Below are 14,316 nucleotides of genomic sequence, written 5' to 3'. Positions count from 1 at the left end.
AGTATGATCAACAATCGGAGAAACAATTTTCTGAAAAGATAGAATGGTCTTCTCCGGCCTGAATGTGCTAATAATAAATGTTGTGTTCTTTGATGTTCTCTTTCAGAGTGGAAGCCTGCTGTTGACCTGGCAGCTATTGACTGTGCAGATGAGCATAACATCAAAGTCTGCACAGGCTTTGGCATCAGAGGATTTCCAACTGTGAAGGTAACAAGTGTGTCCCCTACAAATCATTAGTACTAGTAAAGTTTCAATTTTACTGGTTGAAGAAGTGAAGAAGTCAGGCTTTAGTTTGATTCAAGTTCAAGTAAAGTCTTCCGCACCCTCGTTCTAAGTTCTTTGTGCATGTTGTTATGCTACAAATGAGTGGGTGTGACTTTGGAAAACATTTTTAATTATTTGTGTCATGTCAACAGTACCAACCAAGCCCTTTTCTCACAATACTTTGACCTTCATCTCATCCATTGAGAATCCTATCAATTTTTTGAGCATGTGCATTATGTTGGTCTGTATTCACCAGCGTGGCTTACAGGTCAATTTGCAGCCAAGGAGACATAATTTTTGTGATTTTGACATTTCCTCCGATAAAAAGTCAGCTTTAAAACATTGAAATGTCAAAACTTTGGTCGTGTCCCAAACCTCCACGTGAAGTTGAATGGGAAAAAGGTCTCCTTTTTCCATTTCACAATGAATCTTAAACACCTGCAAGTGATTTTAGCCAGTGGGGATTAAGGGGTCGAGGTGGGCAGAGGGGGATGGCTGTGTGCCAGCCCAAACTTTACACAACGTTGCTTTGCTTCTCTCATGGCTGTGTGAGGACTGCCCGATTTGATCTCTCCGCTTCCTCGGCTTTCAGTGTAACCCAAAACTCTCTTGTTTTGTTTCACCTCCCAGTTCTTCCATGCATACGGCTGGGAGGATTCTGCCGGAAAGACTTTTACAGGTATCGTAGTGCACACAGAGCCAATTCAAGAATACAATCACTGACCATGCCATTAGATACACAATATACTGAAAGAGTTATCTTAAAAAAAAAAATTCCCTGACATTTATTATTGCTGTTTTGTTTTTTGCCGAATGTTTGAGACGGTGCGAGTAATAATTTTGATGTGGATTTTATATTAATGTCAGATTATTTAGGGCCAATTTTGCAACTAGGTAACTTCTGGCACTGTCTTAACCCCTAGGCGTTATTGTGACCCGTTTTTGGCTTTTTGTTGGTTCTGACCAAGCCATTTCAAAATAAAATACTGCCCACGGGTTAAAACAAACAATAATATTTAATATCCAATGTTTGTTGTTCATTCAGGTTTGCCCCATGATGTCCGGGCCCTTCGCCACCTCATTGTAGATGTCATGGAAAAACACCAAGACCCGTGGCCTCCAGCCTGCCCCCCACTAGAACCCACCAGGTAGACAAAAAGCGCATCATGGCAAACACAAGAAGGCCCCTTTTAAACACTTTGGATGGCTGTGGCTCATTAGTTGTCCAGTGACCGACCGAAGGGTTGCCGGTTCGAGTCCCAGCTCTGACTGGCTGCAGTTGAAGTGTCTTTTGGCAAGACGCTGAACCCTAATTTCTTCCCAGTGGGCCATTGGTGTGTGAATGTGTGCTGTGTGCATGAATGGGTGATTGAATGACATTGGAACATTTGTTAAAAATGTCTTTCAGTATCTGCTTCTGTATATGCAATCAATCTTGTCATTCAAACTTCGCCTTTGTTTGGTGCTCGAGGCAATTATAATCCTTGTTAAGTCTTGTCAAATAAAGAAATATTTGCTTAGGCTTTTACTGTTTGCAAGAAAACAGAGCAGTAGAAGGCGTCCTCATAAGATCTCGTGGGAGTGTTCAAACTGTTTTGTTTTCACACAGATTACAGTGACATGCAAACTTTAATGTTGACACTTGAAACAAAATGATAACAGGAAGTGAGATTCAGCAGCGGTTTTTCTTCCTCTTATTTACATAATTAAAAAACATATTTATTTATTGAACAAAGCATTTACTCAAAAGATTGTAGAATGTTTCCTCACGATCAAAATGTGACTTACGTTTTTTATCCTTAGCCAAGCCGAAATTGACATCTTCTTGGAGACCAACAACGTTCGACACCTCGCCCTGATCTTTGAGGATGCAAGCTCCTACATTGGCCGAGAGGTAACAGCATCCGTCTCCATCAATGCCGTATGCGTTCAAAAATGCACGGCACTCACATTTGTATTCCTTTTGTGCATTAGGTGACCTTGGACTTGTTACAGTTTGAGAACATTGCAGTGCGGAGGGTCCTGAGCACTGAGAAAGACCTCGTAAACAAATTGGGGGTAACGGAGTTTCCCTCCTGCTACCTTTATTATCCTGGAGGCAACTTCACCAGACTCAAAGTGTGAGTTATTCAATTTATGAGGTTTCATTTTGTGTAAGAAACACAGTCGAGGCTCGAAATAAGTATTTTTGCGTCACAGTTGGCGAGTCAAAATTCTCATTGCACCTCATTAAACCATAATGAAAAGCAAAATTAAGAATCACAGATATTTATGTTTTACCAATAACTGTCCCAAAAGGCCTCGCTGGGCTGGAACGTATGCACATGAATGTGGCGCTACTTACGGCACACCAGCCTGCTCGCGCTGGCTGCTAATTTTTGCTAAATTGCACACTAGCGCAGTCGCTAATAGTAATCATCGGCTCCATGGCAGCGAAGAAGATACACTTCTTACAAGTATCGTTCTCACAAAGGGATACGAAAAAAAACAAAAAAACTAAAACAAAGGGATGATGACTAGTAATTAACAGAAGATGAAGAAGACATGCTAATTGCTAAGCTAACCCAAGATTGACATGTAAAAGTGAAACTTGGGTGATCGAGTACACTTTTCACAGGAGTCTGGCTGGAACCAATTTTGAACAGTAGGCAAGTTCATAAATGTCTGGAGAGAAAATTATACACAATAATGCTACACAAAATGAATTACTGAAATTATTACATTCTGACATACAGTACATCAGCCAGAAGGAGTGATCTAGAAAATAAAAAATATATTAATATTGAATATTTATAATATCACTAATGTCAATTGTTTTTCACAACACTGTGTCTTTATTTTGCCTTTTGAGATCTGCACAACAAATGCTTTCAAAATTGTATCACAGTCACTTGATCTAATCTTGTTTTTTTTTTTTAAATCAATTTAGCTTTGCTGAAGAACCATGCAACAAATTTAAAAATCAAAAATGTAAACTGAAATTTATATTGTTTTTCAAATTGCCTCACAGCATTTTTTTTCCACACACGAAAATAGCTTGCTGCTATTCACATTGTGAATTTACCAAAAAAGAATATATATATATATAAAAAAAGAAAACCAATTTATTATTTTGTCATATTTTCATTGTTTAAAACACTTGCTTCAGGTTCCTGGGATTAACGTGTAAAAAAAAATTGCATCTCAACTCAAGTAACTGATTCGATAAAACTGCTCCTCAAATAAAAAAAATAAAATTTTCGAGCCTTGACAATAAGATTTATTTCACATAAAGCACTTAAGGACAAAACCATTTCACACTTAAACTGTGAATAGTTGAGCATTTATTTCCTTAGTCAAGGCAAACTTTATTACCTAATAGCATTTATAAAAGTGCCGTTTAGTCCAATTCCGCACAGAGCTGCTTGATCACATTGCATAAAAAAATAAATAAAAGCTGAAACATCCAAATGACATCTCCGGCCTTTAATATGAAAATCCACAATTTTCCTCCGGCATCACAACCTAATCGCACATGTCATTTGACAAATTTGATGACCTTGGGATTTTTGATGAGAATATGTTGATCATCTCTCAGATGGAGGAAGAGCACCTCTCTTCGCAACCTCATTATTTATTCAAATGTCAAGGGCACACAACAGTTTTAGGTCGTTCCCAAACATGATTCATGGAGTGATGTCACTTTCAGCACTAATCGATCGGACAGCGGCTGCGAAAAAAAAATTGTTTTGAAAGATTGTCATGTAGTGACGGCTGTTTCGGCTCATAAATCGACGCAACAGGAATGCACGGTATGGCCGAGTTCCAGCTGCAACTTTCTGTTTGCAACTTCACATTCATCATACGCGGAGGCCAATAAATTGACAAGCAGCAAACGAAAGCGACTAGCAATTGATTTAAATGGTTGCTGATAGCCAAAATAGTCTACGTCGTGTTTTGTGTAACCTTTATATGCACTAACTGGGAGCAGAAACGTGTTAACATGCTGGTAAATATATTGCAGTATAATTGACAACTGAAATGGGCACTTTTCAATAATGATTAAATAAAGAATAGAAGAAAATACAACTTTAAAATTCTGAAAATTGGGAAGCAGTTCCTCATATGAAGCACAGTATTTTACAGTCATTAAAAGTATTGGGACACCTGGCCAATTGCAACCTTAGGAGATGTAATTATTTATTTAGCCTCAATTACAACTTTTCTTCTTCTACTCTTCGTATCGCATTTTGTGTACATTATGCATGCGCGGCACTACACTACCTCTAAGAGGCCAATTTGTGCACAACATTATTTATTTAAAAAAAAAAAATTATTGCTCCTTTTTTATATATATATATATATATATATATATATATATATATATATATATATATTATTGTTACGTTGTTGCCAATTTATTTTCTAGTTCTTTCCAGTTCTAAGTTCAGTTTTCAAGGATACAAGGAATTTTTATTGTCATACCTGATACACATTTCTACACGATATGGTCCCGGGTTAGCCCAGTAAGTCCCAAGACTTGTGAAAATAAAAATAAGATTAAGTAAATATGATTAAGAGATTAATTAACGGTTTGAATGTGTGCAATATGCAATGCACCAAAAATGTGTGGACGCAGTATGAAATTAAAAGGCTTGAGGCTTGAATTCCACTTGATATTTACAAGGTCAACCGCCCCTGACCCCCCCGAGGTTTAAGATATCATCTTATACTTGCCAAAAACAATAAGAGTGTTCAAGGACAACGTGTTCAACATGCAGGGATGAAGGGGGCATGAGGCTATGATGAGTTGTGAGTAGTTTCGTTTTGGTAGTGATATAAATACTAGATTTTGAAAAACAATGTATAACCGTTTTTATACATTATGATTATACGTGATCTCAATATCAATCAAAAATAATCATAGTTAAGTGTAACAAAGCAAAATAAAAGAAAAAATTCATATACAACAAACTGTACAATCAGATATAGTAACATATCTATACAATACATATTCATAACATTTGATTAAGGTTCATAACAGACTAAAAACAGGTGACAGGACAGCTAACATCAATTTTGGTCGCAAAATACTAATAATGCACTCTAAGCATGAATATAAATAAACCTTACACACTTACATATACTTACAGAAATGGCATCTTAATGGGTATTGAGAGGATTCACATGGATAAAGTTTACTCAGAAAAACATTCTGTCAGCCATTCATGCCATTTACTTACTGATGATAGAACGGCCACAAGAGGGTGCCGGTGACTGTATCGGCAGCCATCACGATTACTCTCGTCCAGTGGTTCTCAAATGGGGGTACTGAATGCACGCAAGATTTTAAAATTAATTTAAAAAGCAGGATCCATGCAAAAATCCTTTAAAAATAATGATTACATTTCATGTAGATATTTCAGGAAAATCGATGTTAATAACATTCATTTTAGATTCAGTAGGTTATTAAATTTTACTGTCCTAAAAACTCTCTCTCCTCAAACCACAATGGTTCAACCCAAACTGTCTTATGCCATCTAGGATCGCCTGTCAATCATTTGAAAATTTGATTTAAAGTTAAATTAATGATTTCTTTTTGAGAACAGATATTTGCTATGATCCCAAAGGAGGACACTTTATGGTGATATAAATTTTTATGTGCACAAATATTTATTTGTAATCCATTCTTTTTATTTTTATTTTTTTTAGTCTTTTAATTACCAAATGAAGTTCCAAATTTTAATAAATCAGACAACGATGTCACAGCACTGTTTTTTTGTAGGGGTGTGAATTGCCTAGCACCTGGCGATTCGATTCGTATCAGGATTCATAGGTCACGATTGGATTCGATACCAATTAATCCCGATACGAATGTATAAATTGATTATTGCGATTTTTTTTAAAACTCAAATTTAGAAAATACTCCTCAGTACACTTGTACACGTACACTGTAAGATTTGTATGAAAATGTATTTATTTATCTGAAATTTCAGGTTGCAGTCTGTTTCATGTTTGAACAGCACTGAAATCAAATATTAAGGCTTAATGTTCCATTAATATAACATTCTTCCATGCTTAATGTGTAAATCCTAACCCTAAATAAGACGTTTTGTTGAATATAATATAATATATAATATAATATATAATAATATAATATATATTTAAAAATCGTTCCGGCCGCATTTTGAATCGATTCGAGAATTGCACGCTGTTATATCGCGATATATTGCCGAATGGATTTTTTCTAAAACCCCTAGTTTTTTGTTTTTTTTCCCAACCAAAAATGTTTTTCACTGGTTAGGGGGTACTTGGCTGAAAAAATATTTCACACATCACTGGAAAAAAAATTGAGAACCTATTCTATATGCTCAAATAAGTCCGGTATCATTATCGCCTATGCCTACTTGGTTACTTTACATGACTAGAGATTTGTGTCCTAATACTTATCCATGGAGTATATAGTATGTTGAAAGAATGTAAATGCACAACCCCACAAATCAATTACTGTATATTGAGTTTACCTCCATCAACACCCCACAAGTGCATATACCCTTTGCATTTTGAATTGTTTAGCACACAACAAGTTTGCGTCCTCATTATCTGAACCCTATTCATGAGACTACTTTTAAACATCTGGCCTCTTAATGGGATCAGAGCATCAAAATTGCTGCCATTATTCACCATCATAAAGCGGCGCCGATCGTTCCTCACCTCGCAAATCCATCTGCCGCTTGTGCCTCTTTGTCTGGCGCTTTCAATAACTTGGCATGCAAAAGAGGAGTCTTTTTAGTTGACAAATGCAAAGAGGAAATGATTTATTGCCGATGTATTTATTCACCCTCCGCGCCCGCACTGTTTCGACCCCCCTCATCTCCATCACTGTACAGGAGGGGGTGGCGGGGGGGGGGGAGGTTTTTAATTTCTTGCATGAAAACAATGCCATTGCTTTTCTGGCTTCACCTGCGCAGCGGCAGATGGCATCCCATCATCGCTTGAATGTCTGATTGATCCTGGGAGAGACGCGCTTGTGTGCGTCTGTGCGAGAATGCGCACATCCGTCATGCATGTAATGGGCACTTGCTCCCAGGTGAACGAGCGCCTCGTCCCAGCCCAGGGGGGACGACTGGATAAATGGCCCTCCTCCCTCCACATGTGCAACATTCCCACCAGGCCCACAGGTGTAATTGAGTCCCGGGTCTGGTGTGAGTGAGCACGGGCCTCCTTTTAGCATCCATCCGCCTTATTACCATCCCCTTCCACTTTTACGACGCTCTGTCTTTTCTCCGTCCCGCACGAGGGGAGAAAGTCAATGAGGGGTGCGGGAAGGAGAAGCGAACGAGCGCTGCTGCGGCGTTTTAGCGCGCGGCTCCATAATCGATGATCTCTCCCGTCCGCGCGCTAGCCTGGCACCAGCTGCGCCCATCGTCGCAAATGTTTTCCAGTAAGTGTGTAAAATATACGGCCGCAAAAAGCGCAAGGGGCTATAAAGCATTTTTATAACACTAGACTTGAAAACAAAAAGAGTCCAATGCATTTTGTTGAACAATCCCTGCTCGGCGAATAAGCTGCACGTTGCCAAGTGTGTTGCTTGTAAACGTCTCGCGCCTTCTGGGATTTACTCGCTTTTCCGACCAGTCATTGGCAAGGGGCGGGGCATGTTGAGGTCTTCCTTATTTGACCCAAAGTTGTCTACAAGTGCGGTTCGGTTTGGTATAGAATTCCACTGCTTGGTAACTAATTTCTCGCTATTGATGAAAGCAGGTACTTCAATGCACTCATTTCTTCTACCTGGTCTGCTGGGAATCGACGCATGCCAAGTCAACAGGTGTTAACGAGCAAAACGAGCATGTGCTTACTAAAATATGTACCAAAATTTCAAATTGTCATATGTAATAAATACGTTGAGATATTGCAAGCATTTTAGTACGTTACCAAACCTCTTATTACGGTAACTTGAACAAACTATTTTTGACTTTACTAGTTGTCCATCAATTTGTTGCGTATTGTACAAGGCATCATAACCGTCGTAACGGCCCTCCAAGGGAACCCGAAACTACAATGTGGCCTGCGACAAAAATGACTTTGAGATCCCTGCTGTAAGATTTCTCAAATCGACTTTATTTATAAAGCACTTAAAAACAGTCATTGCTTCATGTGAAGTGCTGTACATGGAGAAAAATCAATCATACAATAACAAAGACAGTTAAAAACAATCAATTAATTAGGGATTGGTGAGTACCGATACCATGTATCGGTGTGTGGTCGATACCAGGCCTTATTATTATTATTATTATAGTATCGGCAGCCCTCTTGTTGCTGTTTTACGATCAGGAACTACACATTAGAAATTAGAATAATAGAAAATTTATTTCATGCAATTTTAAAGAAAAATGCTATATTGGAACATATAGGTCTTTCTTAAAAAAATTTTTTTTTTTTTGTTTTAGGGGGAAATTTGATAGTTGATAGATATCGGTGACGACTCGAGTTGAGGTTCCCATTTTATTATTTTTTTTTTTACACGTCTCGTTTTGATTGATGCTTTCAATGCAGCATGGTTTTTTATAGTTTCCCTAAAAACTGACCCACAACAACCATAGCATTTTTGGCACCCTACCTTTTGGGTCCCAACCACAATATTAAGATACCATAATCTTAAACACATTGTTGTCTTTTGATTTTCTCCTTTGATATTAAACAGTTGAATTACAAAAACTGGATACTCTGCTGAGATTTTTAGATATGTTGTCAGCTCTCAAGATGATTTGATGATTTACACCTACCTTGTGCCTTTTTCTTTTTTTTTACTCTACTTATAATGAGTTTAACTATACTAGTATAGAAAAAAATGTAATTTTATTTTGAACCTGTCCCACCTTTCTCCCACAGGAACATCGAGGCCCGCACTTTCTACTCCTACGCCCTTCGGGGGCTTCCAGGTGTGGTGCGTTCAGGGAAGCCAGTGCTGGCTGCTACCGACCATATCAGCACACACACAGAAGAGCTGTGGCGACCTTTCAACAGGCATGAAACACCAACCTTCCTTTGCCTTCTCCGTTTTTCTCCCATCGCAGTGCCTTCAACCGCGTTGAATATTTGCACAGGTCCAGGGTGTACATGGCGGACCTGGAGTCGATGCTGCACTACTCGCTGCGTGTGGAGCTGGCTGCTCATCCTGTCATCACAGGAGAGGCGCTGACTTCTCTCAGGAAGTACATCTCAGTCTTGGCAAAGGTGGGAGAGAGAGAGCGAGAGAGAGCAGTGCATACCCACACACACACACACACAAACCGATTCAGACTCATTATTTTTCACTTTTAAATATTTAATGCAAGTTGAAATCTAATTGAGAAATATTAGTAAAACCTCATTTCAGGAAGATCATCGGAGATGAAAACATGTTGACCTTGCTTGATTTCCCTTAACTCTCCTTAGCGTCTACACAGTTTGTGCTGCGTTTATTCCTTGATTACAATTTTAACCTTTTCTTTTTTTTTTTTTTTTTTTGTGTGTGAATTTGTGTGTTCAGAACATCTGCTTCATGTAGAATGATCGTGTAGTTAAAGCAGGTCACCACTAGATGGTGAGTGAGACAACAAAATGTCACAGACTCAAGCCGGAGAGCATTAGGAGCTTCTGTACATTCTAAGAAGATCAGAAATCAAGCTCAAGTTACTATTACAAACAGTACAATAAAGTTTAAGTGTAGATGAAAGTGCAACCTAAATATTAAACATTAGTATCGCAATTAATTAGCATATAGTGGAAAATGTATGTATTTTAGTACTGTTGTTCAATTTAAAGAGTGAAACTCATATACAGTCAATTATTTTGTAATTATAACATTATAGCTTTAAGCAAACAAGAAACCCACATTCACTTTACTGTATTAGAATATTATCAACATCTTTAATTGACCATCTATAAAGTAGTGCTCTATGTATTTAACAAATCTTAAATGAGTTTCACTGAAGAAAATGATTTGAAGCAGGAAAACGGTTTTGGTATAAAAGATTGGAGTGCATTGAATTGGCTTTTATTGGAGCGATATGACAACAAGAAACTCATTGCATCATACCCTCTCCAAATGAGCCATATTATATTGAAACAAATCGTAATTGCACTGAATCAAACCGAATGGAACTATTCACCTTTAAAATACACCATTTTTGTGTTGCAGCCCACGTATCAAGAACATATTGAATTGTCTTAGACGTACACCCTCGAAAAATATGCATGTTTACTATACATATTTTCAAAAGTTGAAATGTTGCTATGTATACTGACGTTCCTCGAGTGAATGAATTGAGAGGGAGCGTAAAGACTCTCATGGGCATTGTTGACCCTCTTGATTTTGCCTCCCTTGGGTATTGAAGCGTGGCCGCCGCCCACAAGCTTTGCATTGATGCGGCCTCATTAGAAGCAAAACCTCTTTGAGATAACCCAGCGTCCTGCCCATCACACCTTGTCCTCCCAATACTCTTCCCTCATTTGAAACTTGTGACTACTCTACCTGCTTACGAATCTCTTCCCATTGGAGCCGTTTATCCTCTGCCTGTCCTTTTTTTTCCTGGAATCCTCTCGGGGGATTTTCGGAATACCACTTGTCTTTCCTCTCCCTTTTCCCGCTCTGGCTATGACTCTCTCCTTCCGTCCTAGAAGTGTGCCAGCCAGGCAAACATGTTGCGATGATGAGGTCTGACCCACTAGCCTCGTCCCTATTGGCCATGCACCAGGCTGTCTCGCTGCCACCAATCTCCCTGATTATATGGCACTCTCTAGGGAGGCCTTGTAGCAAGCTGCTGTGTGCGCGACTGTGCGGGCCACGCGCCGTGGCCTCCCATTAGCTCCCGCTTGTTTAGTCAATAGCAGCAGGTCCCTGTGGTATTTTTAGCCCGTCGCACCCCCCCTCCCCAAACAGAGCGGCCCAGCCGCCGGACGGGGCTTTGTGTGGCTAAGCCGGCTGTCATGGTCGCCACTTGTGAGGGTCCTTGTTGACGTTTGACTGAGCGCTCTCACCACAAAGACGATCCATTCATCCAGTTAGCTTGTTAGGCGTCGTTAATGTAAGACAAGCGGAGGTGTTGGTTCTGATCAGGCTCAGCAAATGGTGAGACAAACACATTACCGCTGGCTGTTTAAATTTTTTTACGAATGGCTAATGGAAATACATGTGCTGTGTTTTAAATATAAATTTGCATAGAGGTGACAAATATATGTTGATTAAGGAATGTCATCTTGGATAAATGACACAATATGTAAAAATGTGGCACCTGAGCTCAGTGTGTGAGTCATGTGATTTGATTAAAAGTGACTCATGGGTGGGGAGGGGGGTTACTCATGCGATATTATTGATGCATAAAAAAACAATAAAACAAAATTGAATCTTAATTGGTCAAACCTCCAAAATCACTAAATGGCCACCGTGTTGGATTCTTGAGTGGTCATGATACCAATACCAAGTACCGATACTAGTACTTTTGATACATAAAATTGTCCCCAAAAACAATGACACATAGTTGTAAACAACTTTTAATTTATTGTTCCTGATCGTAAAACGACCACAAAATGGCATCTGGTAAGAAGATCAATACCTTGAAATAAGGCCGGGTATTAGCCTGGTACAGATACCTGGTATCGGTATCGCCCAACCCTAATTCTAATATAAATATTTGAATATGTTGCAAGGGACTTTGCACTGTTAAATTAAAATTCCCCTAAATGCTAATCAGATACAGTATAAAATAGATTGACCCTTAACTTGTAGAACATTTTATTTAAAAAATCATTTTTACCAAATAAGAATCATATTTAAACTTCTTTCTATTCCAAAATCAAATTGGACCTCGTCAAAATAAATATCAGCATGAAAAGCACTTAACATCCATCCCATCCATTCTCTGTCCTGCTACACATTATTAAATAAACAATCCAGTTTGACACAAAGTTACACCAACAAGCACATATGCTAAAAAAAAAAGCATCCTTGGCAAAAGTAATGTGATGAAAATGTGTAGAAAAATGCTTTTAATAATATAGTACTTAAAAAAATAATAATATCACAGCAATGTATAGAAAAAGGAAGGGAACATAAACAATAAGGATTTTTATTTGTCCCGAAAACAAATAGAAGGAATTGTTTTTGGGTGCCTGATAATGTTTTTGTGTTAGTACGGCTTACTGTCACATATTATGCTATCGTAAAGGCTGTGTTTAGAAGATTTGTCGCCGTTTTATGATAATCTTCCTTTGTCCAAGAATTCCCTGAAATGTTTCTTTGTTATTCACCGTCAAACCTTTATTGCATTTCCATCCAAACATGTTCACGCTGGCTTGCTCTTCTTATTTGCACACGCTCATAATATTTTACTAGATTTACTGTCTTGTCGGACTCAAGCCGGATTTATGAATCCTCTCTACATGTATATGAGGATTAAAAAAAGTGGATCTTGGGATGCATGAGAGCATTAAAGGGAGGTTTTTAGGGATTACACCGCCAACTTGTTTTTCTTGAAAGAAGACCACAAGAGCAACAAATGAAAAGACAGGCGATCTAAAAGGATACAAGCTCCTCATGTCTGAGCCCAAACATCACACTCAAAAAACAATTGGGTTGAAAATAATCCAAATTGGGTCAAAAAGGGATGACACAACTTTTTGGGTTGTTCGTGTAACCCAAAAAGTTTGGCCAAATGAGGAAAAACCTCAAAACAACCATATTGTTGGGGGTTGTTTTGTGGATAATTTTATTTGTTTGTGTACCCACAATCTATCAACAATTTGGTGAAAGAAAAAAAAAGAAAAAGACAAAATCCAAATGGAATCAAAAGGGGACCAGCTCAACTTCTTGGGCTAATTATTTAACCCTTAAAGTTGGGTCAAATGAATAACCTACAAAACAACTATATTTTGGAGGATTGTTTTGTTTCTTATTTCATTTATTTGTGTACCTACACTCTAAAAACAGTTGGGTAAAAAATAACCCATATTGGGTCAAAAACAGACCAGCAATATTGGGGTATCCATTTTACGTTGGGTCAAACTGATTAACTGGTTGGTTTGTGAGTTATTTTGTTTACTTGTGTACTTGCATTCTAAGAACATATGGGTAAAGCAAGAACAAATTGGATATCAAAAAGGGGCCAACAATTTTTTGGGGTTGTTCAATTAACCCAAAAACTTGGGTCAAAATGAATAACCCACAAAACAACCCAAAAATTGGGTTGCTTTGCGCACACACAAAAATCTCAAACTTTGTTTTTTTTTTTTAATCACAAAAATGCTACTGTTTTGTGGTTTATGCATATGAGCCAGCTTTTGGGGTTAATTATAACCCAAACACAAAAGGGTCAAAAAGGGACCACTCTTTTTTTGGGGTTATTTTTGACCCAACTGTTTTTAGAGTGCAAGTTCATGCATTTTTATTGGAATATTCTCATAGCATATTTGTGAACTGGAAAATGGCAACGGTGTGTTTTTTCTCAAAGATCTTTGTGGACCGAAATGCACAAAGACGAAGGTAAAAACATCCAATAGACTATAACTTTACTATTTTTAAAACAGTTAAAGGCTGGGTAAATCATGGCAGAATTCGTTGGCATGTGAAAGTAACCCATCAGTGATGAGTGGTTCACCACCATGACCCAGTGGAAAACGGTGAGCTTTTGATGCGATCACTCGGAGCATCAAAACATGAATAGCGTTGCTTTGGTGATGCTGCGCTTAAGCCCATTACTGGCAAACACCTGCCTCTTCTCTTCTGCTTAAATTCATATGACTGTTTAATGAGCTTTCCTGACTGGTTGTTATTCAGACCTCCGATCCACACCTAAACCCATTAGGTCACTTTCCCAGCAGCAAGTAGCGAACACTAGGCTCCTTCCTTTGTCCTTTAGACACACCACCATGAGTTTTTTTTTAATATATATGATTGCAACGGAACAGCATCTGTATTGGTCAACAGATTTTTACGATATTTCATTATTTTTGCTGCAGTTTGGAGCGGCGGCAGTCTTCCAAACATTCCAATATCCTGAATTTCTCTCCTACCTATAAAACTGTCAACAAAAT

The 14,316-nt window shown here is 38.3% G+C and overlaps 1 protein-coding gene across 1 annotated transcript in view; it reads left to right on the top strand.

The window, feature by feature from the left end:
- Positions 1-14,316, top strand: part of qsox1 (quiescin Q6 sulfhydryl oxidase 1) — a 29,484-nt gene that overhangs the window by 1,153 nt on the left and 14,015 nt on the right. Inside the window, exons 2-8 of the mRNA XM_077583690.1 lie at positions 107-207; positions 895-943; positions 1,310-1,412; positions 2,068-2,158; positions 2,239-2,384; positions 9,136-9,270; positions 9,351-9,480. Of these exons, the coding sequence (XP_077439816.1) occupies positions 107-207; positions 895-943; positions 1,310-1,412; positions 2,068-2,158; positions 2,239-2,384; positions 9,136-9,270; positions 9,351-9,480 (755 nt within the window). The remainder of the gene's footprint in view (positions 1-106; positions 208-894; positions 944-1,309; positions 1,413-2,067; positions 2,159-2,238; positions 2,385-9,135; positions 9,271-9,350; positions 9,481-14,316) is intronic.

This window comes from Vanacampus margaritifer, chromosome 13 (assembly GCF_051991255.1).
Source record: "Vanacampus margaritifer isolate UIUO_Vmar chromosome 13, RoL_Vmar_1.0, whole genome shotgun sequence".
Taxonomy (NCBI): Eukaryota; Metazoa; Chordata; class Actinopteri; order Syngnathiformes; family Syngnathidae; genus Vanacampus; species Vanacampus margaritifer.
Note: the sequence above shows the minus strand (reverse complement) of the source record. Positions and strands in the feature narration are given on the sequence as shown.